The 26,529-nt window shown below is 38.8% G+C and overlaps 3 protein-coding genes across 6 annotated transcripts; 1 reads left to right on the top strand and 2 right to left on the bottom strand.

Moving 5' to 3' along the window:
- Nucleotides 1-3,042: 3,042 nt before the first annotated feature.
- LOC105040997 (transcription factor bHLH149) lies at nt 3,043-3,896 on the bottom strand. Its single transcript, XM_010917773.4, has one exon. The coding sequence runs from the start codon at nt 3,852-3,854 to the stop codon at nt 3,255-3,257; it is 600 nt and encodes a 199-aa protein (XP_010916075.3). The 5' UTR covers nt 3,855-3,896; the 3' UTR covers nt 3,043-3,254.
- Nucleotides 3,897-11,142: 7,246 nt separating this feature from the next.
- On the bottom strand, nt 11,143-17,485 carry LOC105040998 (uncharacterized). 4 transcript variants are annotated; one of them, XM_010917778.4, is made up of 8 exons: nt 17,042-17,485; nt 15,654-15,788; nt 12,501-12,623; nt 12,233-12,295; nt 12,054-12,101; nt 11,881-11,940; nt 11,542-11,602; nt 11,143-11,447 (listed from the first exon to the last, which is right to left on the bottom strand). In XM_010917778.4, the coding sequence occupies exons 2-8, from the start codon at nt 15,660-15,662 to the stop codon at nt 11,413-11,415; spliced, it is 399 nt and encodes a 132-aa protein (XP_010916080.1). In that variant the 5' UTR covers nt 15,663-15,788; nt 17,042-17,485; the 3' UTR covers nt 11,143-11,412. The 4 variants fall into 4 exon arrangements, with proteins under 4 accessions (XP_010916080.1, XP_010916077.1, XP_010916079.1 ...); XM_010917775.4 differs by having other exon boundaries at nt 15,654-15,750; XM_010917777.4 differs by having other exon boundaries at nt 15,654-15,743.
- Nucleotides 17,486-21,940: 4,455 nt separating this feature from the next.
- LOC105041535 (pentatricopeptide repeat-containing protein At5g46460, mitochondrial) lies at nt 21,941-25,407 on the top strand. The gene is made up of 2 exons (XM_010918489.3): nt 21,941-24,665; nt 25,169-25,407. The coding sequence occupies exon 1, from the start codon at nt 22,174-22,176 to the stop codon at nt 24,307-24,309; it is 2,136 nt and encodes a 711-aa protein (XP_010916791.1). The 5' UTR covers nt 21,941-22,173; the 3' UTR covers nt 24,310-24,665; nt 25,169-25,407.
- Nucleotides 25,408-26,529: the final 1,122 nt, after the last annotated feature.

Below are 26,529 nucleotides of genomic sequence, written 5' to 3'. Positions count from 1 at the left end.
ATACATGTGGGACCCGAGATGTGTAATTGGATGGCTCCGTCTACAAGACTATTAGGCCAATGAGAGCACGACACACGTCCATCCGTTGAGCATCAAAAACTAAACTTTATTTCTAGTACAAAATATCCAATAATTTTGATAATTCTAGAGCTTGCATCCATCCATCGCGAGTCACACCAGACCACAACGGGGACGCAGGCGGGACCCAAGACGTGTCCTAGATGGCCCACCTATGAGAGTGTGACACGTCACAAAGAAAGCTAGTGGCTGACCTAGACGAAAATATGAGGGTGCCTAAATGGTGCACACGGGCGCGCTATTGAGGAACATGGAGCCACGTGGTAGGTGACAGGTGCCGATGGGAGAATCCTATCCGTCAAACCCGTAGGCATCATGCGTGTCACCCTCCAAAAGGTGGGCCCTCATGGTTGGTATCATTTGGTGAGCAGTCTCCGAGCGAGGACAACCCATCTAAATCCGCGTGTCGCATTCCGGAGCTGTAGCAAGTCCCAACCGTGGCCTCCGTTGTAGAAAATTCCATGCATGTCAATACCCGTGTACAAACAGAGCTACACGGACACTTCTAACAAAACTTTGCCAACAAGGAATGACTAATTCTTCATCCCTGATGTAGATTACTTAGGTAGGTACTACATTTGGTTTCCCCATTAATATCATGAGATTTTTTGAGTCACACGATCACCCTATTGTAATGGCACTTCTTAGCATTCATAGACTTTGTACTAGAAAATATACAAGTGTGATGATATCCTTATCTAAGGTACTTACCTCCTTGAAATTTGATCATTTTGTGATGGCACTTTTTAGATCAAATTATATTCGATGTGTGGGCTCATCATGGTGCCGCTGCTTCATAAGTTTCATGAGAGGAGTGTTTTAACAAATTTGTCCTCTCCGACAAGCATGAGAGGGCAAATTATGAGAATCATCATACACAGCGATGGATTCTTGATAATCACAGCTCCTAAAATGGATGAACATGTTTTTTACTCTCTCTCTCTTTTTTTTTTTTTTTTTTTTTTTTGGAGGAATCTTTCTTTTTTGGACATAATATTGAGGGATTTCTTTTCATCCAGATTGAAAGATCAAACAAGTTGAAAGATTGCATGTTACTTTGAGAGCTGCTTGTCATAAAATGTGTTACGTGACAGTTGAGTTGCTTCATAGCCCGCTTGAGTGTGGATAATTTGGTGCAAGACAAGGTGAGTTCAAATTAACTTTGAACCACCGAAAGCGGATGGTGCAAAGTAGCAAAGAGCCCCTACAACTGAATCAAAGTGGCTTACTGCCTTACGCCGACAAAAAAGAAAAGAATGCGTACAGCCTAGAAAACTCAGTAAAGCAAGCACTATTAATTTGCCACCCTTTACTGATGAACAGTATATAACAGATATGTACTAACTTTGTGTCCTCGAAGGTTTTTCTTTCTTTTGGCTGCTGAAGTCCCAAAGAATGTTTTAAAGGCACTGAAATAAGGGTCACTGGGGTCTGGAAGTCCAGCTATGACGCCCTCGTTAGTCTGATCAAGAGGCCGATCTTTGAGGCAAGTGTGAGGCACCCCCAATCCCATCCTCGTCCAAAGAACTATATTAAACTCCCCACTGGTAAGACCAAGTGGATTTGGATGCCAGCTATTTTCTTTGGTAGAAGGGCTTCACTGGTTGTCTCCACCGTCCCCCAGTGTATGACATTACAATCCGATGTCTTCGTTGAATGTCTGGACATGGGATGGGACCATCTACATACTTTAAGCCATTAATAGACAAACAAGTCCTGCTACACCATCGCCTAAGGTTTACCTCTTTTCACTAAATTCTTCGTCATCTCTACCGCACGCAAAAGGTTTCTTTGCTGGCTGATAGGTCCCTTAGGTACCATCTAAACCTTAAATGCAGCAAACATCGGCGGGCTAACATTGTTCTTAAAAGAAAAAAATCTAACGAAACAAAAGGAAAAATTCTTTCAAAATTCAACTAATTAAAGTCACTAATTAGTGATGGTGATTTGTTTGCTCTTTTCTCCAAATTCCATATTTTCTTTGCTCTGCATGCAAGGTTTCCTTTCTTGCCAAGGCAAAGTCTTGTTTGCATGTGATCGATAATTATGGGACTGGCTAAAAGTGTTGCATGTGGATCTACTGTCTTGTTTGGCTATGCGACTACTAGAAGCCAAACGGACGCATTCACGAGACGGCTGGCGTGGTTCACACTTTCTGATTGAACATTGATCGGCCAATAACTTCGTCCTTTCCTCACACACACACACACACACACACAAAAGGAAGAAAGAAAAAAGAATCGTCCTCTCAACTGCTGAGGTATAGATGAGTGATGATGATTTGTCAAGCTTAATTCTATCATAATTATATGCTATTTATCATCGGAAAGAAAAAAAAAAAAGATGAGCATGTCCATGGAGAAGTAGAGGGTGCATAAATCGAATCTCTCTTTTGATAAATAAGACCTTTACTATCTAAGCGATGCTCACCCTAAGGTAACAGAATTGATGCAATGGAACCTTGCGATTATGTTCATGTTTGATCATAAATGTCCGATATTAGGTATATATATATATAGTTGCAACGAAATGGATCTAAAAAAACAAATTCTATGCCCGTGGCCTTTCCATCAGTAAAGAAAAATCTGAAAAACCACAGACAAATTAGGCAAACCGAACTTTGCGCAGGCTGTACTGATTCCATTGGGACAAGAAAAGGGGGGAGAACAATGCTATGAGTTCCCATAGCTCCTTCCTGCATCATCCCTTTTCCTCTGTCTCGAAACGATATTTGAGGGCTATGGATCATGTATACAAATCTTGGGTTTGCAGCAAACTATCAAATTGCCCAAACCATACCAATCTACTACTCCAGAAAACACTGGAGGCTCACAGACTAATAATTATATGCTGCAGCTTCTAATTTTGTAACCTCCTGTCCTGCATCATATAAATCCTCACTCCAAAGAGTTTTCTTCTACAAAAATCCCACAAGAAATTGCAACCGAGATGATAGAAGAATAGTGATAAAACTAGATGAGTATAAAATATAAATTCTCATCTTCTTGTTAGAAGGAACAATCAAGGGAGCGGCAGCATTATACAAGTATCTGAGAATTTACAATGACAAACCCAACAAAAATATCTCCCATAAACTCTACTCTCCTCGCATATCTTCTTCTTCTCTTTTTTATTCATTAATAATTAGAATCCAAAGCGAACCCGCCAGGCGGCCCTCAGTTCTCCGGTTCGGGGGTGGCCGCAGCCGCCGCCGGCGGAGGCGGACGGGAGAGCGCCGCAGCCGAGAGGGCGTCGGCGAGGGCGCGCATCGCCTTCACCTGCATCTCCAACGCCGCCACGTAGTCTACCGCCTCCTCCAGCAGGCTCGGCGCCGACAGCTTCCGGCACCCCGGCACCAGCCGGGACAGAACGCGAAGGCGATCCCTCACCTTCTTCCCCTTCAGCGCCGCCGGTGGAGGTGGCGGTGCTGCGGCCTTCCTGCCCGGCCGAGTCCGCCGCCGCAGGATCTTCCCGCCGGCCTTGAGGAGGAGCTTGCGCCGGCGGCAGCGGCCGAAGAGGATGGCCCGGCTCCACCGAGACTGTCCCCGGGCGGTGAGGGCGAGGGCGGAGTCTGCCGCCTCCTTGACGGCCCGGGCGCCGCCTCCGGCGGCGGAGGCGCGGCCGGCGCGAGCGGAGCGGAGGGCCTCGAGGAGGCGGCGCCCGTAGATCCGCTCTTGAGCACCGGTCCGCCACTTGTTCTGGGGCTGGGGGTGTGGACCGGGCCGTTGTTTCTTCCGTGAGGCGGACGCCGAGGAAGAGGAGGGGGAAGAGATCATGGTGGGAAGGAGAGGAGGAGGAAATAATGAATTAATGAAACAGATGTGGGTTTGGCGGTCTATTTATATTTATAACGTTAGTTTTGTGCGTTTATTTCCTTTAATGCTTTATTTTATGGGAGGCATAAATTTAATTTGATAGTGGGTTTATATTATTGGCGCATAAACTGTTGTTAGGATGCGGACTGGGAAGGGATAAGGCCCAAGGCTAGACCCGCTCCAAATTAATCCACATGATTCCCTCGTTATAATAGTGTTAATACCTGGTATATTTTATCGACAGCACAATGGTGTTGATGCTTGCACCTACGTTATTTAATAAATCTACACCATTTTAAGATGGGATAGCTTCCAACCACCTAATAGAAATTGTTGCCTTGGTTGTGCAATATTTTGTTGTCCAAAATGTGCCCTTTTCTTTGGCATGACACTAGATGAAATGAATTCTATTGTTTCAATAGCAAGAGGCATCTAGATTGTCAAATATGATACATATGCTTGTCCAATTTTTTACATGATGGTAAGGTATGACCATGCCCCCACAACCATCAAGTGTGTTTATATGTAAGCTGTTTATATCAAAATGAAACACATGAGCTGCGCCTCCTTTTTTTTTTTTTTTTTTGAAGTGATCCATCCTTGCTTTGGTGTCTTCATCATAGAGCAAGGATAAAGTAAGAAAGAATAAAAAAAATAAAACTCATAAACTATTAGGTGTTACGATTTTAGATGCTTCTGACTCCAAGCCATTGCTACTGCGTTCCTACGTGTGCACAACGTTTGAAGCCCACGCGTAATCTTCAGAAACCTAGCATGTTTTTGTGAAAATTGTGATGTATCAATGCACCTAGAATAACTTTTTAATTGTGGAATGAGTTGGTGGAGTTATCATCCTGTTGTTAGGTCAATGATACGATACAAAATGTAATACGTAATGTAATGTATAATGTAATATACCATTCATACTGGTCAAGCATCTAGAAGGGCACGCGATATTTACAGTCGCCTTGGTGTCACTCTTATTTTTTAAATTTTATTTTTAAAAATTAATCATAAAAATTTAGACTAGAAATGTATTCAGTGTTATTATTTTTAGTTTCTATTTTAAAAATTAATTTTATTATTTCTAAAAAAATAAAAATAAAAAATTTTATATTTATTTTTTTTAAAATAAAAAATTCATAATTTTTTATACCCACAAATACCTCTCTTAACACTGCCACAATTATCTTGACACTATTGTAATCATTGCCTTCATTACTATCGTTGCTACCACCCCATTAACATCTTCACCATAATACTGCTACCATCATTATTGTATTCGATCACCATATCACTGATATTAGCACCATCACTATTATTATTGCCACTATATTACTGCTATCATCATCACCGTTTCTATTATCGCCACCACCATCATCACCATCACCTCCATCACATATTTTGCTATTTTCACCGCATCGACGGTACATCCTCCACTATCTTCACCACTATCATGGTGGCCACTATTGCCATACCATCATTTTTGCCATCAATATTTTTGATATCTTTTATTGTGTTAATCACTACTACCATTGCATCAATTATTTTTGTTATATTTTTATTTTAAAAATAATTAACTATACTAAATTTGTTCATATTTTTAAAATTTTAAAAATATATATATTTTTTATTTTTATTATAATTAAAATAAAAAATAGAAATTATGCCAAATGATGTCTCAACCATCCTGTGCATGAATAAGTAAATATTTTTTTTTTTTGAAGATGCAAATCAAGGAAGAGATATTGAGTGGAAAGGATTTGTATAAATCCAATAATAAACATTGGGAGAAGATGGTCCCTGTTTATCGACATCCCTTCCACAAAACGTACAATAAAAAATCCTTCGTCCAGCATATCATGCACCAGGTCGCGTCCAGTTGCAATATTGAAATCTTGTTCAACCCATGTGAGTAGAGACATCAATCCTCCGAAGTATAATCGACACTTTGCCTTTGTCTAATGAAGTAGACGGCAGAGAGAAAGAAAGAGGCTCGCCTCCCTCGGCTTTGGCTTTCCCACTACGGCAGTGGACGGCGGGGCCTACCATTTCCTCTCTCGTTTGTTGTCGCTTTAATTGGCTTTTTACAAATAGTTAATAAGCATATATGTTTATAGTTGTTGTGTTGCTATTGATGTTGGTGGTGGTGGTGCCTTTAGAGGTTCTCTTTTGTATTGAACATGCTAGTGGTTTTCATAAAGCAAAGGATTTGAGGAGAAAAGGTGGGGCTAATTAGGTGGGCAGAGGTGTCTCTTGCCACGCTGCTATTGGGTTAGTCTAATTTACTTCCAATGCTCATTATTCTTCTTGATTGCGGGGATTTCGTGGATTTTGTGGCTATCTTTTTCCATCATAGTTGACACCTCTCTTTCATCTACCATGAATTAACACATCTTGGACGGCAGGCCATTCATTTTATCAACATAAAATTGAACAATCTTTATTTTGGATGAGCAATGAAGATGCCTCACGGCAAATTTAATAAAATTAAATATATTTTTAATATAATCCTTCATAAAATATTATTTGCATCGTAAAATATGATACAACATTCGATGGATATCATCAGAAAATGGATGGAGATGAAACAAAATAATTTTATGTGATATATCTTGTTTGATGTTGTTTATATTCTGATGATGGCCATGGAATACTGTACAGTATTTTATGGTGCAAACAATATATGGTAGAGAATTTTGGATTTTTTTTTCCCTAAAAATTACTGGATAGCTGCTTGAATTTGTTTAATAATGGTTTCCGATGGAGCCCTCGTAGGCCCACAATGATTCCTCTGCCTGTCAACCAACAGGGATTGGTGTGTGTAATGGGCTTCCAAAAGTCTACAGCATCGGTACGTGGCAGGTGCAGATTGGGACAGTTAACATGTGGGTGACGTTAACCGCATAACACACTTTTTTTGATATCGCATGCGTCTATATATGAATTGGAAGATTGGGTTAGGTGGAAGGGTCTCGTTTGGGAAGTTTGATGTTGTTGCCTATATATTCTCGCGGGGCATACTGGTCAAATTGAGTCATTTCATTCTCCATCTAGTTTGATTAAAGCTGTAAATGGTTCCTTTTATGTCTAAATCCAGTTAGACTAAGCAAACCCTTATTTAATAAAAATTTGTGTCAGTTGCATGCACTTTCTACTCTGGGGCAGATACAAATTGAACAAATTAACCTACCAGGCGTAGTAGATGACTAGATTAGTGATGGTGGTTAATTTTCAACAGATAATTAAATCAGTTAAATTATATGCATGTCTTCCATACTGTTGTGCGCACGTGTCAAGCAGGTCGTCGGAGACCGCACACTCCACCCCACGAAGTATTGCCCGCTTTGACTAGGTCCTGACAGGGAGCGTGCCCCGTGGTCCCCACCGGGGGTTGTCCCTGGAGCTCCTGATCGGGCCCCATCGGGGGTTGTACCTCTCCGGCCCAGCGTCACGCAGACGGCCTCACGGTTTTGTCCTTCGCCCTATGGACAAAAGGCGCCTCGTGAGAGAAGATGTGCTCATATCCCTCTTAAGCACATGCACACATTAGAGTTGTCCGATGTGGGACTATTAAGGGAGGTCCCTCCACAGTCTGCCCACAACACATACCATAGAGTTGAAAGACATATTAGATGAGAATATTTACATCCTTTAACTAAAAAAGAATGTAGATTTGGACTTCTAACTATAAAATCTTTTTTTGTACAGCCTCTTCTCCTCGAGCCCCTTCAATGGTAGCTAACAAAACCGGAGATGGAGAGTAGAGAGAAAGATGTCGATTAGAGCAAACAAGGTTACTAGGTGAGAGAAAATGGAAGGGATCTTTATTGTGGTGCCAGATGTTTAGACCTTGCCGTAGCCGTATTCTTCAATCTTCTTTCCCTTCGATCATATGGTAACTTAAAGTTTGACCTCCTTCATCATTTATGGCATGTCACACCCTGCCACCTTAGAGCAAATATCTATTACCAATTTCAAGAAGATTGCCAACCTTGGCTAAAAATTATTCGACGTGTATATGTTCTACCAAAAAAAAAAAAAAGAAAACGACGGATATATTCTCTCAGCTGAGTTCGGTGAAGATGCTGGCAATGGGAATAGCCCGTGACACGAATGAGGATAAGTGGGAACCGTACGAAGCCACGTTTTTTCCCCTTTGTTTTAGTCACGAAATACCCGAGCTTGAGCATTTTAATGAGGAGATTGTCCGTGCACTAATGGTGGGGCACAGTAATTCCGGAAAGAAGGATCTTGGAGTTGGGTCATTTGTCATGGGTTTTATTCTCTATATCCATTAAGAGAGTATTTGATTCGTAATTAAGATCAAAATGAGAATAAAAATTGAAATGGTTTGGAATCGAAATCGGAATGATCAAATTTTTCAAAGTATTTGGTTCGTAATCGGAATGGGAACCAGAATTGAAATAAAAAATCGAATTCATAGAGGAGAGTAGGGATTGAATTCTATATAAATTAATCTATTTCTATTCCATATTGGAATCGAAAATCAAAATGTGATTTCTATCAATCAAATGGTTGGAATGAAAGTCATCCATTTCGATTTTGATTTCAGACTTCCATTTTCTCCAATCAAACATCTCTTAAGATTTGAACAGATCAATTTATTTAAGAGTTGGAGGCCAGTATATAAAACTCATTTATTTGATCTTTCTCATGATATAAATTTTTTCATGGTTAGCTTTCTTTCATTAAGAAGTGCTCACGATGATATTTCTTGCTATTCTACAAACTATTTTCTTTTTGGAACCTACTTTGTATATCTTGCGTAGATGAAATAGGCAATAAAGCCCTCCATGAACCACTTATCCTGTGTGACACAAATATCCAGTTTGATTCCTGTTTGAGGTATGCTATGGGTTACAAAAAGTTGTGCTCTTTCTTTTCTGATGTTTAGATCTTATCTTTTTTTTTTTTTTTTTTTTTTTAAAAAATATATATATATATAACAAAAAAATTCTGCTCGAGTAAAAGACTTTGCATTCTTATCCAGAGCGGCTTCTTTTTTCAAAGAAAAATACAATAATTCAAAAGAATTCCATATTTGCTCCGTGGCTATAATCTCATTATCCATAAAAGGTTTGAGACTATACTTCTTCCATGGGAACATCTTTATTTGTGCATTTACAAATGCATTTTCTTCCTTTTTGTTTTCCATGAGAAGTTTACTTATCTTCCTTTACCCAAAAAATAGGCCAAAATCATCTAAAATGCCGCCTCATTTTTCCTTAAGATTCTCATGGTGGTTGATGATCGAATGTTTGCAAAGTCAAAGAGTCGTACTCAAGAGCCTGCATTATAATATATATATATTGTTATAAAATATTTACAATCTACATGTATAAAATCTAAGAAATAAAAGTGAGAAAATTCTAAAAATAAGTAGGAGGATAGATAATCAAAGGAATGTGGTGAAAAAGGCATTCGTATAAATAGTACCTTACTACTTTTCTAAGTTAAGATACCAGTTGTCAAATTTGCTAGATATGCTCAAATTTTTATCATTAAAGAAGGGGTCAGACAAAGCTAAATTTAGGGGTAACTAAAATTTGACCAAGTGCCGATTCGAGTTCCATAACTGAAGAAGATTTTGCAGTTAAACTTATGTACAAACAAGCCATGCTTGAGCGGTCCTGGGCTTGCAAAAAGTAACTGCAAGCTTGGATGTCAGTGTAAGCTCGTTCAATTGGGGAAACAGTTGGAGTTCGAATATTTGCAACTCAACTTTGCTTTAAGCTTGGAGACTCCTTCTGTGTAACCAGTCAATCTTAGCATTGCTCAATGCTCCAGTTGGCTTTGCCCGCCTTTTTTTTATTTTCACGATTATTTTTGGGATAAACTTTAATATGCACATGAATTTTGGAGGTGAATATGCACCAATATGTCTTGTCTAACCTTAAGATTGTTGCTTCTTCTTTATATTTTTGGAGATAAGATTGCGCTTCTTTTTTCCCGGGGGGGGGGGGGGGGGGGAGAAAGCGAGTTTGGGATTAGAAATATCGATACTTGTATTTAATATTTATCATCTTACAACTTTTCTTGTATTCATAAAATGAACCGACCAGGCAACCTTCTTGGCAAGTGAAAAACGATAGCCTGAGAACCGACATGGAAGGCAGGGTGGTCGCATCATGGGATGGGACTTCAGAATATTTTGAAGCAATCATTTCAGTGGTGTAAAACTTGAGAAATATCTTGTTGCAGACTTTTACCCGCGTTCTTTCACTACAACTGGCCTCTCATTCTTTTGAAGAATGATGCACATAGACTAATATGGGTGCTCATAGTATTCAGATGTGCATATATGTAACAACTATTATTAATAAATCCATCTGAGTAATGTCGTGGCTCCATGATAATTACGGACAGAGGATCCTTACATTTTGAGGATCGCCAATGAAATTTCCTAGTTTAGATGATATAAATTTTCATTATGATCATATCAACTGTTCACATGATATGTTATGGTTCATGGGTGAACTTATGAGCATTTGCTATATAAATGAACAAGATGGATGATCTTGGCAATAATAATAAAAAAGAAAAAAAGCTCAAGAAAGGCAAAGGTGGAGAGCACAGCAATGGCATAAAGGCATCAACATAATGCAGATGCCTAGTTCTCCTTAATATTTTTATGATCCATTTAAAGCAAAGGGACATCATACACCCATGCGCATTGAAAGACCAAAAGTGACACGACACGAAAAGGTAACATTGTGGTCCAGACTGCTGCAGTTCAGATCAGAACAAAGACGATGTTAACCACCAAACCCAGATGCTAAGCGGCTCCCATAGTGATGAAAGACAGCAATTTATGACATAATTGGGGCAACACCTGAAACTGATTATGGTACAAGGTAAATTTTAATTCGAGAAAATGAGTCTTCTAATTGATGTTCAAGTTATAAGTCCTGTTAAATCATCAATAAAGAACAGTTTTGACATTTTCCTGGCTCTGGATCACCATGTCTAATTCAAAGATACTATTCTGATGCGCTCTGCAACTGGAATTGAAACAACGGGAAGAGAGCTTCATGGATTGTTGTAAGCTGTTCATAGAGATACAAAGTTACTTGTTTTTCACTTTCGTGCGGTTAAGAGGACCTGACCATCATTCATATAGATTATATTAACTGCATCCTATAAGTGTCTCAAACTCGATTAACAATTACTATGTCATAATTTGTCGCATTATAATCAAGAAAATCAGTAATGTAGGACATTTAACTGAAATAACAGGAAGGATGCCGGCTATGAACTATATGTCATTCCATGAGCGGATCCATTATGAATTTATAAACTTTTGTCAGTGGTAGTTCCAGTGCAGCCAGTCTCAGCTGCAGAGAGGCTGCAAAGGTTCCAACAAACAGCAGAAAATATAACACAAACTTGTGACTGCTTATTCATGGAAGCCTACAAAATGGACTCCATTCTGTTTCAATGCAGAACATGGTGCCATCGAAAGGCTCTCGGATGGGCACAGACCCGAAGCCGCTCATTACTGGTTCACCTCAGAACCTGCATTGCCTCCATCTATGGGGTAACAAAATGAAAGTTAGCATGCTTGTTATTTTTATAATGGGAAACACTAAAGAGATGTAAATGGCAATTCAATCATCAGAGATACCATCAGTATCGCAAGACGTGTAAATAGACCGCCGTGAACGCACTTGCTGGTGTGGAGTAGGCTGAACACAAGTTCAAGAAATGCAACATAAGCATATTGAAAACATATGGTGCATAGAGCACGAAAGTTGATTCATAAAGTGCAAGTATAAATGCAAGCGTAAATCAAGGCACAGTTCTATTTCCCTCTGGGAAGGAGAATAAGAAAATACCATGCATCTACCTATACGCATACATGAAGAACAAGTTATCGTGCATAAAAGGAAGTAAAAAGAACTTTCCCATTTTACACCTTTGATGAAATGTCAGTAGCATGGTGGGAAAGAGAGATATATATCACCTGCAATTTTGGGCGAAGAGCCTCAAGTGGTCCTTTGGGCTTCTCAACAGGTGCACCTTGCTGTTGGACATCAAGAATAGATTAGATGAATATCGTACACCTCGCTGGTTATGTTAGATGGAAACCACATCTGCTCTAACACACTGATTTAAATAGATTCAGATTCATAGTACCTTTCCTAAAGCCCAATCTGCAGAATCAAAGTACGCACGTTCATGATCCTGAACATAACAAATAAAGTTATTTCTTGGAAAGCATGATATTCAAAACAAGCAATATAAACCACTTTTCAGCTCAATGCAAAGCAGCATTATTGCCAGTTCTTGAGTAGAATAGGTAAAAGAGCAAACACCTTAGATATGAGTGGTGGTTTTTTGGGTAATATTCCTCCATATTTTTTCCTGATTGCTTCCTCCTGAAAAGAGACAAACATCAGTCTTATTAAAATGACTTGGAACCTTATACAGGACGCCAGAATGGCTCAAAACTGCAAACCAGTCCATCAGATGTTTTACCTATATAAAGAAATTTCAATAATTAATAAATGTAATATATCAAGAATCATTTGCAGATTATTTAAAAAAGAAAAGGAAAGCCAGGAAGGAAAGCAGAGTTATCACCTCTGCTTGGGATGATGGCATTAAGTTCTCTTCATTTAGGTCCATGAGTTCAGGACCCTCCTCAGAAGCATGACCACTGGCATCAGTGGCCTTGGTGTCTGACATGGTCAGATCAACCTGCAACTGAAAGCAAATGTTTTCCACTTTCACGATCCCATCATCCATAGAGAAGAAGAAAGCTCGATCCAATTCGTAAAACATGCCATTGAAGTCTTGGGCCACATATTGTATCCAAGTTGGCCTACTACTACTAGAAACAACTTAATGATGATAATATTGACTTACAAACAGAATTATATGTACAAAGGGTAGAGGCCATTATATGCTCAGGTCCAGAAATAAAGCAAATGCGAAAGGGAAAAAAGAAAAAAGAAAAAGAAAAAGAAAAGAAAGGAAAAAAAGGAAACTAGTTTACAGGTTATAAATATTAGCAAAATAATTAATGGAAAACAAAATGAGATTAAAAGAAAAAATTCTAGAAATTGGGTCCTTGAAGTTAGGCCTGTCAACAGATCAGATCCTGACCCACAATTCAGTCAGTTTGGCAGGTAATTTTGACTGGATAACCTGATAAGACAAACCGACTAAGAAATTAGACTAGGCTTGTGTCTGGATCAGTACAATGTAATTATAACCCAATTTGACTTATATATAATTAGACATTATATAACAACATAGATGATACACTTATGTTACAGGTTCACAGTTAGATCAAGGTCCAAGTGTGGAATCTTGTGCATCTATTTTAATCAGAGCATTGAGGAGAGAGCACCCATTCACCCTTCCCTCCTCTCACTTTCCTCAAGGTGGATGGAACATACCCTATAAACCATAAATCCAGTCACCATCACTCACCACTTATATCCCTATCCAGTGTAGTGAGGAGGGACTCGCAACCATGCATCCAGGAACCCAGCTCTGTGTGTGTGTGTGTGTGTGTGTTAGCCACTGCCATTTTCCCCTCACCCCACCCTCAAAATCTTCCCGCCTCTCCAATGCGCACACACGAACTCACACACAAAACAGAAAAAAAGAACTGCCGGTCTCATCTAACACCAAATCCTAAACTCCTTTGTCCTGTCTTTCTTTTTTTTTTTTGAACCAATTCGGTTTTCAGATTGGGTATCCAATCGGGCTCAAATCACTCGTTATGTCAAATAATTGGATCGCATGGGTTGAGCGCTATTCGGTTTTCAGATTGCATATCCAATCAGGCTCAAATCACTCCTAAGTCATTATGTCAAATAATTGGATCGCATGGGTTGAGCACCCAAAACTTCATACAGTATTCAGATCAATCCTGATCTGTCCAAACCTGAGCAATTCATTAAAATCTGAAAGAGCTTCAATTATGATTTGTTTCCAATGAGAATGAAACTATGTATAGTGTTTTTGGACAAGAAAGTTTACGCATGCTTTAAGGGTTAAATTAGAGGGCCAAATTGTAGGCAGAAGAATATAAAACTTTGCAATAGAAAAAATTGTTGATAGAGGACAAGATATATCTTCGGTGTGCATGATGTATCTGTGTTGCAAAGAAGAATGAAACAAACATAAGCTTGTTGAACCATAAAAGTCACATGATGGACCACAAAGATTCTAAAATGCTTAGCATTGCAGCCTGGAGCCTACCAGATAAATCGTGCAAACAAACATGCGCAGTTCACCAGACTGACCAGGACAAACAAGAAGCACTAAAAAGAATATCTATCATGGCTCGATGCAACAAAGTGAATCTTAGTTGTAGAAGGTCGAACAATCTTACAACAAACTAAATCCTAGAAGGATTCGACAGAACAGCAAAGTAGCATCACCAAAGAGCCCTTTTAAGAAGAAACATTTCTATACACTGGTAAAGTAGGTCTTGAATATTATGAGAAAAGGGTATCTCAAACTCTCCCAAAAAGTGAAACAGAGAGCTAAAGGCTGCTGTCAGATCCAAAATTAAGCAAATGAAAAGATCAATCACAGCATGGTGCGCATGAGAGACCTTAAACTCTCCCAAAAAGTGAAACGGAGAGCTAAAGGCTGCTGTCAGATCCAACATTAAGCAAATGAAAAGATCAATCACAGCAGGGTGCACATTAGAGACACTTGAAATATCATAAAAATCTAGATACCATACACAATACATATATCAAGTGAGTAAAGCTAAAATATTTTTTGGAGTAGCTCATCCCTGCTACTTTATGCAAAATCAATAAATTGACAACAGCCTTTTGAAATGAAAATCCACAACATTGATCATAATTTATCATGTCTGTGTTGGCCAGAAACCAAAAACCACATGCTCTAGAGGTCTCTTAAATTCTTACCTATGGTTCAAGTGGATAGAAAACTGACAATTTTAATTACATGGCCTGCAAAACAATTAAGCACACCAACTGTTGCTAGCCTCCCTCTGGTGCTTGCTCAATGCATAGGTAAAAGACCTTTGAAGCACTTGACATATTTCATTTCCAGGCAATACAAACATCATAGATCATGATTAAAGGTCTGAATTTTCATTTTCAAAGGGTTGCCATTGAATTTTGGCCAGAGGAAGTATGGGCCAATATCTCCCAAAGTATTTCTATCTTTTCTGCATTCACATATACTGACATATATGCGTATGTATGTAAGTGTAGATTATGTCTGCCACCTACTAAAAACAGAATGCATAAAAAAATACAGGCAAGAGAAAGAATTTCTACAAAGCAGTACTCAAGTCTTGTGGTGCATCTGTGGGAGATGTTTGAGTAATGAAAGCACTCATTATGACATACAGCCCAAACATATAATTTTATGCAGAACACACACCTTAGGCAAGAAAGAACATACTAGGAGTGCACGCATCAAAATGTGTTTATCCAGGGCATGCAATCCTCTTCAAACTTACAGAAGAGAAGCAAACATGACTGTTGAACACTAAATAAGTATTTGAAGCTGCATACTTGCATGTGTTTCTATGTATATATTCACACATACATGAAAAAGAGAAGACTACTAAAGACCGCTATATGTTCTCAAACAACAAAGTAAAAAAGTAAATAAGAACTCACTATAACATAAAGTTTGACATTTCACTTGAACCCCAGAGCGGAAGCTCAAGAAAGTTTCCGAGTTAGGCCTGAAACAAAGTTATGGGCCAAATTCATTGTAGATATAAGCTACCTGTGCCATTGTTCTGTCATTTCATCATTCTTTCAATGTTGGAAGCATCTTCTCTAAATTAGATTTTGACTTTGTGGGCATCAGAAAGATCTGCAATCTTGTGATTCAAACAGATTTAGTGGAGGTTTGGCTATCCTGAAACTCAAATATCATAAATATTTTGATTATCATGCAAGAGATCACCATCAAACTAGAATGATATATTCCACTATAAATATGATTAACTTTACATAATTATATTTTAATCATTTTTTTCATTTTCTCAATACAAAGCCACTAAATAATCCAAAAGTCCAGGTAACCATATAATATGAATGTCTAATTTATTTTTATGATGTTTTCCTAAATTTCCTTGGTTTTAATTAATTTGTAATTATTAATACTTTCTCAAGCAAAGATGCATAAACAAAAGCTAAACTACCAAATCATATCCTTTCTGATCCAACAAAACCAAGTTTTCGAACATTCCTACAACACAAGAACACAAAGATGAAGAATACTGCTACAGAGAAATATAGAAATGAAGCAACGCATGGCTTAGCATTCATTTTTCAATATGACATCTCTATCTATTTGAGGCAAAACCCTCAAAATGGAGAATTTCTTGTATCTCCTTCCAGTAATTTGATCAGAGCATTCTTTGATCTCCCCCTCCTCTCTCTTCAGATTACATTCAAAACAATATACCTTACTGAGGACATGCTGACTCATTTTAAGCTACTCATAAGATTTCCCGATCATAGTCATCTCCACCTTTATCCCTCCAGCTTATTACCAAACAAAAAGGGTAGAGAACAAGATGATAACAATGGAGAAAACAATTTATAAGAAGAAATATCCAGTCACACCTAACGGCAGGGTTCTGAAGGGCTCAGGTGCTCTAGTGCTAGTATGATGGGACCCAATAAATTATATAAAAAGGAATACCCGATTGATTAAAAAGAAGTATAAGCTTCTGATAGAAGGATGTTTTCCATATATAGTGTTATTGAAGGTGTTGAGAACCTTGTATGAAATAAGAACAAGAGAAAATGATTCCTAGAGCGAGTTTTACGAAACGTCACCGATAAGATGCACTAACAATCACTCACATTCTCCGAAAATCACGAAATTGGGACCATAGTAATAACACAGACACTCCAAACCTAGATATCATAACGTCATTAGCCGTCCAAGCCTCCAGATGTTGGTTTAGGGGATAATTGAAGATCCAACGACCAAATAGTGGTCAAGGGGAAAGGAAATTCTGCAATGGCGAGTGGGTTGCGGGATCCAAGGTAAGAAGAGATAACAATTGAGGAAGAACAGATAAATCTCTCAACAATCCAGAAAGAAAAAGAGAGAGAGAGAGAGGAAAAGACGGAGAGGGATGAAGGGACAGTGCGTACCGGCAGGTGGCGGTTGGCTGCCGGATCTGATGGTGGCGGTGGCGGAGGAAGGGTGGCCGGCGGGAGACCTTCGGCAGCTTGGTGTCGCCGAGGCGGATCCGAGGGAGACGGAGAGGAGAATTGGGAGTAGGATCGATCTAGGGTTTCTGCGATCAGATAGCCATAGCTCTGTCAATCTGATGATATCGTTACCCCCACCGATATCAAAACGCGTCGCTATAGCGGTCGGTGGGACTTGTCGCTAATATTAGCTTTGCACGGGGGTTAGTCTTTGATTTGAACTGGATTCGGCACTGCAAACAAAAGAACAGCTCAAAACCGCCTGCCACTGTGATTATCATTCGTGAGAGATGAGTTCCCCCCAGATAAATTCTTTTGCAATCATTAGAGGTTAGTTCCGCCAAATAAATCGAAAATTAGAAACCAGATTGGTGGAACGACTCCCAACGGGGCTTTTATTTATTAGAAGGCTCAAGATATCTGACTGAAGAACAACTGCACAGCCTTCCTATGGGATATGCAATGAGAAAATTACCGCCAAAACTTTACTTCAGGATGCGTTTGGTTAATCATTAAAAAAATATTTTTTTTATTTTTTAATTTTTAAAAAATAAAAAATAAAAAGTAATGTTTGATAACCAATGAAAAGTAAAAATTAAAAAATTAAAATAATTATTTTATATATATAATAATAATTTTTTGTTTTTCAAAATTTATTTTTTTTATTTTTTTTGCTTTCGCATATTTAAATTAAAAAATAAAGAGTCCGAACTCTTCTCTCTAGTCGAGTTCTTCACCTCCCCACCCTTTTCTCCCTCGTCGAACTCTTCACCTGCCGTCCCTAAACATTGTCTTTTATTTTATAGCAACATAGTTATCAAACATATTTTTTATTTTTTTATTTTTAATCAATAAAAAAATTTAAAAAATTTAAAAATATTTTTTAAAAAATAAAAATTAAAAATCAAAAAGTATAATCAAATGCATCCTTAGTTGTACTTGAATTACTTATAAATTTTAAATAAATTTTAAAGTTATTAATTTAGTACATGACAACAAAATAGTATATGGCCGATTATACGGTGAAAAAAAAGTATTGCTATGTCTATAATTGGATCTTTAATTATTGATAAATTCTTAAGTTTGAGGTGTACGTGGAGAGTATGAATATTTGATCATCATTATCTTAAAAATAAAAATAAAAATAAAAAAAAAAGAGAGAGATTATTTAATAACCCTTAACTATATATAAAGCATAGCAACCTTTTAATTATTTAATAGAAAAATAACAACAGATATTGTTCCTTTAATTAGAAATAACAAATATATTAGTCAAAAATCCCTTCAATTTTTCACTGGTCTGAAAGTTATAAATCTTTCCCATCTGTTTACATCATGTGTATATTCGCATAATCTTCAGGAGTCAATTTTCTATGGATGTAATCATGGCCACTTACCTGATAATTTTAAAGATCTCTGGAGACCGTGGTGATCTAATGAGACCAACTGAGAAGGGAATCAAGTTTGGGACTGTCTAATTGTCATCTATTGCTAGTGCTTATGGAACGAATGCAATAAACAAATCTTTGCATTCGAGACCACAATTTTCTTTGCTGTTGAAAAATCAATCATCGCTCTGTACAAAAATTAGACAACAGAAGCAAAAAATGATAAAATCAGACAACTATTTTGAAGATCTCATAAATTATAAAGGCCCTCCTACCCCTGTTCAGAAAAAACCAGCTAAAGCCTTTCTATAATTTTTTTCTATGCTGGGAGCAACAGTTGAAATACTGTTTTCCACAATCTGAAAAAGACAATTTGGAAAGTATCTTCACTATTTTGAATAGTATCTGATGCTGATCCACATCGCAGCGCCCTTACTATCATATCAGGTGTAACTAGAACGCTCTAGCTTCTCTAACATTCGAAGCACCGTATCCCACCTTGAAATCTTGCAATTATCCTCTACGCGAATATATTTACTTGAGTGGGAACTATTATGCTCCCTGAAAGTTAACGATGCAGAAGCACCCACCATTGATCGTCTTTTCAATGTATAACAGTGCTACTAAGAATACTTTCACAGCAGGAGAGCTTCAGAGGACAATATTGTCCTGTCTGAAAATGATCCTCAACAGGTCCGATATTGGTTTGTAATATTTCCATCGATTTGGAGAGATCACTTGCTCAGTGTAACCTATGCAGTATTGACCAATGCTGTGATGATCAGTATAAGAGCTGGGGAGTTCCACTGGTTAATGATGCTGTATTTATAAACGACCCTCTGCAGGTCTGAAATTGGATTGTAATTCTTTCATTTCAGATCTGTCTTCTCTTTCTCAGGTGTAGATTTTTCAGGAGACTATGGGAAAAATTTTTGTTGTCGGTCGAACCACATTACCCACGATGGAGACCCCATCCTAAGATGTGCACCTCTTTCTTTTTTACCATCCATTTTATTTTACTTAATATATTTTAATCGGTGAAAGCATCTTACTTTCTCTAATTTTTTTAAAAAAAAAAATACAAATCTTTCTCATCTTGCCTCCATCCTAGTTTCAACTTTGTTATTTTAATATTTTTTAGATATTAAAAGCCCACCACACACACTTCCATACTCATTTTTTGATTATGTAATTTGATATGAAGTTGTGTGTAAGGAAAAGGGACTGTCGGGTGTGTTTAATTTCTGATCCCTCTCTCATCTGTCACTATATCATGGCATTTATGCTTCAGGGGGTTGAGTGTTAAAAAATCTTACCATGTGGACCAGGTGCTAAAAAATTGGTGAATATGGGTTTTTGGTTAGAGACTTGTTTACTCAAGGACCGACCAATAATTTTCTCTTTTCGACTCCAACTCGAATTTTTTTTTTTGATACAAATGGATGGTCACACCAATCTGATGCGAGAGCAGCCCAAAAGATCAAGATACACAAAATCCCAGAATACCAGTGGATAGTCATCTTCCTGCCTCCACAATCAATCATTAGAGTGCTCAGCAACAAAAGCTGCCACCCAATCTACTGCAGTGTTTGCCTCTTGATAGACATGCCAGACTTACACTGCAGCAGATTGGTGAAGAGAGATCCAAACATCTCGGATAAGTAGATGAACCTCGAGGTGCCTGGCATCTCTCTGAATCCAAGAAATAATGGTAGCAAAATCACCCTCCAAGAAGATCCTCTCAGTACGAAGCTGCTGCCTAGCAAAAGTAACGCCAGCCCAAGTGGCATGAAGCTCCGCCACTGGAATCGAAGGCTCGAAAAGGTGAGACTCACTAGCTGCCAAAAGTCTTCCATCTGGCCCATGGATGACGAAGGCTGCTCCGCCCCTCTCGTTCGTGACACTATCATCAAAGTCAACTTTAACAAACCCCGGGGAGAGGGCTTCTAAGAAATGAATAGAATCCTGCGGGTCACTGCTGGGGTAGCTAGGAAGCTCCATAGATCGGAGATGTCAAGAAACGAAATAGCAGTATCGAACTGGTAGTATTCCTGAGCCAAATAGATCGCTCAGTCTAGTACCCAACGGACAGAAATGACCTCATCATCAAAGGCAAGGCTGTTCCTAGACAGCCAAATCTGATAAGCAATATAAGCCATCTGCTCATTGACCATAGGCGTCCTGTCAGTCACACTCTGATGAAAAAAGGCAAAAAAGGATGCCAACCATGGATCAGTGCTCGCCTCCCATAGGTAACCTTCCGCCTGTCTCCTAATCATCCTCGCCCTAGGGTACCGCAGGACTGTGTGCTCCATAGTCTCGTCCTTTTCAAATGCCATGATTAAGTTGGTTCTACTCTTTTTTCTTTTTTTTTTTTATGTTAGGCAAAATTATATGCGCCACATGGCTAGGAGCCATGCCAAGCATTGAGATGCATTCTCATAAGCCTCATTCATCATGCACTCATCTTGATGGTTGGTCGATAGGAATATATCTTGATAATTGGCATAGTGTAAAGCCATATTGATGCAAGCAGTACAAGATATGATCTCTCCCTCCAGAGTCTAAATCATATGAGAACTCAAATCATAATAAACCCCCCCCCCTCCCTTCACCCTACCCCACCCCACCCCAATGCAGTGGCGAACTTAGTAGTAAGGGAGGGGGTTCATCTACACCCCCTTTGTCCAAATATATATATATATATATATATATATATAGGAGGTGTTTGGTTGGAGAGAGTGGAGATTTATAATCGAAATCGGAATGAATGACTTCCATTTCAATTGTTTGGTTGGAAGGAGTCCTATTCCAATTCCGATTCTAGGGTGGAATGGGAATGGCTCAATCTATATAGAACTCAATCCCTACTCTCCTCTATGGATTCAAATTTTCATTACAATTCTGATTCCGATTCCAAACCATTCCGATTCTCATTCCCATTCTGATTTCGATTACGAACCAAACACTCCCTTATAGTTTGAAAAAAAAATATAGTTATGTAAAAAATGCTGCACCTCCTTGATAGAATACGTACCACTAGCTTTTTAGTTTTTTTTAATTTTTAGTTATGTAAAGAATGCTGCACCTCCTAAATTGAGATCCCTAACTCTAAAATTAACTCTCTGCCTGCAAACTTGAAATCCCCCTTCCTGATCCTGTCTTTGTCTCTCCCTGTCTCTCTCTCATCTCTCTTTCAATTCTTTAGGTATGCTGCACCCTCCGACCAAAAATCCTAGGTCCGCCACTGACAACATGCATTTCCCATGCAGGCTGTCTCATGAATTACACTTGCCTAAGTACTTGTCATCACAAAATTGTAAACCAAGACTAGCGTAACAGCAACTCAAAATTTTTACTGAAAGAAGCCAATTAAGAGTCTTGTAGAAATCTTATTGCTCCTTTGAACTGTCATCGTGAAGCATGCCACGGAATAAAGGACAAGGAAAACTACAAGCTTGCTGAGTGACGTTGTCGAGTGAGTGAGATTCTTGAGTTACCTTACTATTTGATTTGAAGGCATCCTGATCATAGTGCTTGCCTTTGTTTTGGGTCCAACTTGCAGATCGGATCAGGAGATGGAGGGTTGCGCTGGGAGCCTCCTATTGAAATATCGGACAAGCTTCGTTGGGGCGACCCGATAACAAAAAAAAAAAAAAAAAAAAAAAAAAAAAACAGGCAACCATGAAGAGGCTTCCCGCGCCAATTTCAAATCGCAGACCCTCCCTATCTCATCTCAAACGTCTTTCCCTTCATGGGCCCTCCACTACGCGCCACAAAAATTTCCCTCCCTCCGCTGCTTCGAAGAGTGACTCCAAAGAAGGCAGCTCTCATTGGAAAGCAATACTCTCCCATCTCCTTCGAAACAATGAGATCGATGAAGCCCGTCATGTTTTCTCGAAAATCTCTTCTCCTGACGCCCATCTCTACACCATGATGATCACCGGGTACGCCCGAATCAAACGCATTGACGAGGCTTTTCGGATTTTCACTGAGATGCCGACCCGAGACGTAGCATCCTGGAATTCTATGATCAAGGCCTGCCTGGACTGTGGAGATCTGCATCTTGCTGGAAAGCTCTTTGATGAAATGCCCGAGCGAAATGTGATCTCTTGGACTACTATCATGAATGGGCTTGCACAGGTTGGTCAAATTGATGCTGCGGAGGGATTGTTCTGGCGGATGCCTCAGAGGGACACCGCTGCATGGAATTCTATGATATCAGGGTACAGCAGCAATGGTAGAGTTACGGATGCTCGCTTGTTGTTTGAGAAAATGCCGTGCCCCAATGTGATTTCTTGGACTGCGATGATTGGAGGGTATGATCAGAATGGGGAGAGCGACGAAGCACTGCACCTTTTTGAACAAATGTGGGCTTTGGGGATAAAGCCCACATCAAGCACGTATGCCTGTGTACTGACGGCATGTGCCAATGTGGCAGATTTAGGACTGGGTACTCAGCTTCATGCTCATCTTTCAAAAGTGGGCTATCTTTCAGATACATTTGTTTCCACTTCTCTTCTTACCCTGTATGCCAACTGCAAGCATATTGAGAACTCTAGCAAATTATTCCATGAAAATGGGGACAGGAATTTGGTCTCATGGACGGCTCTCATAACTGCTTATGGTTTGAATGGTAGGCATGAGGATGCATTGGATGAGTTCAACAGAATGATTCTTTCTGGGATCAGGCCGAACCAATCCACATTCACCAGTGCATTGAACTCATGCTGTGGATTGGAATCCCTTGATCAAGGTAAGAAGATTCATGGGAATGTAATTAAGCTAGGATTGGATAGTGATGTGTTTGTGGGAAATTCTCTCATTGTATTGTACTCAAAATGTGGGGACATAGATAACAGCTTAATGGTATTTAACAACATGAGGAGGAGGAACCTGGTATCATGGAACTCTATCATAGTTGGTTGTGCACAAAATGGCTATGCATTGTGGGCCCTAAAGCTTTTTGATGACATGAAATCTAGCCTTGAACAGCCTGATGAGATTACATATGTTGGGCTGCTGACTGCTTGTAGCCATTCTAGGATGATTGCAAGTGGAAAGCAAATTTTCCAACAATTAAAAGAGGATCCTTTGGTTGATGTGAAGCTTGAGCACTATGCTTGCATGGTTGATGTTTTGGGTCGATGTGGGAACTTGGAAGAAGCTGAAGATTTCATAAGTAGCATGCCTATGAAACCAAATGTTGCAGTTTGGCTTGCTTTGCTTAGTGCCTGTAGAATGCATACTAACTTAAAAGTTGCTCGAAGAGCTTCACAGAAGATCTTTGATCTGGACCCATATAACAGTGCAGCTTATGTTTTACTGTCTAACATATATGCTTCTGCTGGTAAATGGAATGATGTCTCACAAACTAGAGTGATGATGAGAAGTCGAGGAATTGTGAAGATACCAGGTTATAGCTGGATTACACTAAAGGACTCGAGGCATGAGTTTGTTTGTGGAGATAGGTCTCACCCAATGACCACAGAGATATACAAAAAATTGGATTGGCTGGGAGGCAAACTAAAGGAGTATGGGTATGTTTATGATCGGAGGTTTGCACTACATGATGTGGATGATGAACAAAAGGAGGTTGTGTTGACATACCACAGTGAGAAGCTTGCAATTGCCTTTGCACTGCTTAGTACTGTACAAGGCAGCACAATTCGCATTATGAAGAACCTCCGGGTTTGTGGTGATTGTCACTCTTCCATAAAGGTCATATCGAGGATTGTGGGACGTGAGATTGTCTTGAGGGATTCAAGTCGCTTTCACCACTTCAGGGATGGTTTATGTTCATGTGGAGATTACTGGTAATTGTTTGTGTCCTGTGATTAATGGAAAAGGCGCTAAATCACATGAGTAGTGTGAAGATGCACATTGGGAAATAGCCATGACAACTATAACAGTGATAACAAGAGTTATCCCATTAAAATGCTGGTGGCAAGAAGCATAGATGTGCATGATTTGAACTAGGTACCAGGAGCAAAAAGTACCAGAAGAAGGTCCAAGATCGCTAAACTTGGAATTTGTGTGGCATAGAAAGAATAGAAAAGAGCAGCATCTAGCAACATTGCAAACCGATGACTATTACAAATTACCTGGGAATTCAATTGATTGGAAGAAACCTCCAAAACAAAGTGGTTTGTCGGTAGTGATTCTATGCAAAAGAGGTATTTTTTCCCCTTTGTTCTGCACCCTCCCCCCAATCCCAAAAAAGAAAGGCTAAAAAGATAATTAAGCACAAATTCCTGATGCATGCAAACAGTTGACCTGTATATTCTGTTATATGCAATTTTATTATATACATTAGAGGTGAGATTCAGTTTGATATCTGTCCATGTCATTATACTATAGGTATTGCCATACTGAATCCATACGCCTTACTAACTGGGTTCTTGTTTCAATATTTGATAACTGAGACTAAGTCTTAAAATCTTTCTTGGGAATGTGTGAAATAGTTTTCCCTTTTGTTGAATTCATACAACTGCTTGACCAAGTTCTTGTTTCCAAACATGTAATCCAAGTTTGATGCTTAGACATGCGTGGACCGTTAAGGATCAAATATAATGTACCAGACTTTTGGGATGGCAGTTGATAACTTAAAGTCAAGGACATTAGTTATGTCTGAACTTATACACAAGAAACTTATACGAGGAAATTGTTTTTGGTCCAGGTATCATTCTAGTGGTAGGAGTACCTATATGGCATACCTTCTGTCAGAATGGAACTCTTCTTGATTGTCTAGCTCTGATGGCAAGTCTGTGATAAGAAGAAAAGATAGCAATTGCTGGAGTTGTTAAATATTACTGCTCCCAGTTGCCAATTGTGATAATCTGCAGAATAACTGAGTTTTTTTTTTAACAATTTTTAAGACTGTATCATTTTCCATATGCAACAAAGCTCATGATGCTTGCTTAATACATTCTTGACTGGTTTCAGTGGAATATTCATCTAAGCATTCAGTCTTCCTTTTTGAAGAAAGGAGGCCATGGATCATTGAGTTTTCCTGGGTTCTATTCCACAGACTATGCTATCTTAATCAATAATTTTTTGGCTTTAACACCTAGCTATTGCCTTATTCCTATTCGATGGCTTTAAATACTTATATAAAAGTGAATCCACACTGATTAACAAAGAGATAATGCTAAAGCTAATCAACATTTCATGAAGTACATTTTATTTGGTTTGTAAGAAATGTTCATGAAGGTATGAGGATTAGCAGATAATGAACACATGGAGAATAATCAAGTGAAATACTGCTGCACTATTTTACATGGGTAGAGAAGACATGGTTAACTGGTGTTTTGGTGAAATTCATCATTTTGTAGTGTAATTCTAGTTGTACGCTTAATTTCCTCCCGTAGGTCCCAACTTTATCATTTTCCCTGGTAGATTTTACACAAAATAGATAGAAAATAAGGATGACAAGTTTGTCTAAGGTGGTTAAGAAAACTAACATTGAATATTGACCAAAGGTGGAAATTGTGGTCAAAGTATCTGCTTGAATAAAAAATTACATGTCATTTTCTTGACTTATGTAACTAAAATTGTCATAAGCTATTTTTATGCTCCATTTTGCAAACCTATACTCTATCTACTCTTTAAATTAAAAAAAAAAGTCCGCTCTTAAAAATCATATGATGTCCATGTTAACTAACTATTAGACCTCAAAAGTTTAGGGTCTAGTGGTACGTTAGCATGGAATTAGAACCAACCATCCATTTTGCTCCAGTCTCCCAACCTTGTTTTCACATTTTGCCCTTTTTCAAGCTTCATCTTGTGGGCTCTCCACATGCGAGAGACTGTTGGAGAGTGAGGTGATCCCGAAATGGATAGGCAAAGGACTTCAGGTGGCATTAAATATACATGAGCCCATTAATCTTTTTGGGGTCTAGTGGTTAGTTAACATGGTAACAAAGCCTAAGGTCATGAGCCCATTTAGATGAATTTATTTTAAGTCTTTTCTTCTCTTGACTAATTCTCAGTTAAGCCATTTTTCACTCATTCTTATTTTGAATAAAGACTTGGTTATGT

The sequence above is a fragment of the Elaeis guineensis genome, chromosome 3 (genome assembly GCF_000442705.2).
Source record: "Elaeis guineensis isolate ETL-2024a chromosome 3, EG11, whole genome shotgun sequence".
NCBI lineage: Eukaryota > Viridiplantae > Streptophyta > Magnoliopsida > Arecales > Arecaceae > Elaeis > Elaeis guineensis.
This window is presented reverse-complemented; position numbering and strand designations above follow the sequence as displayed.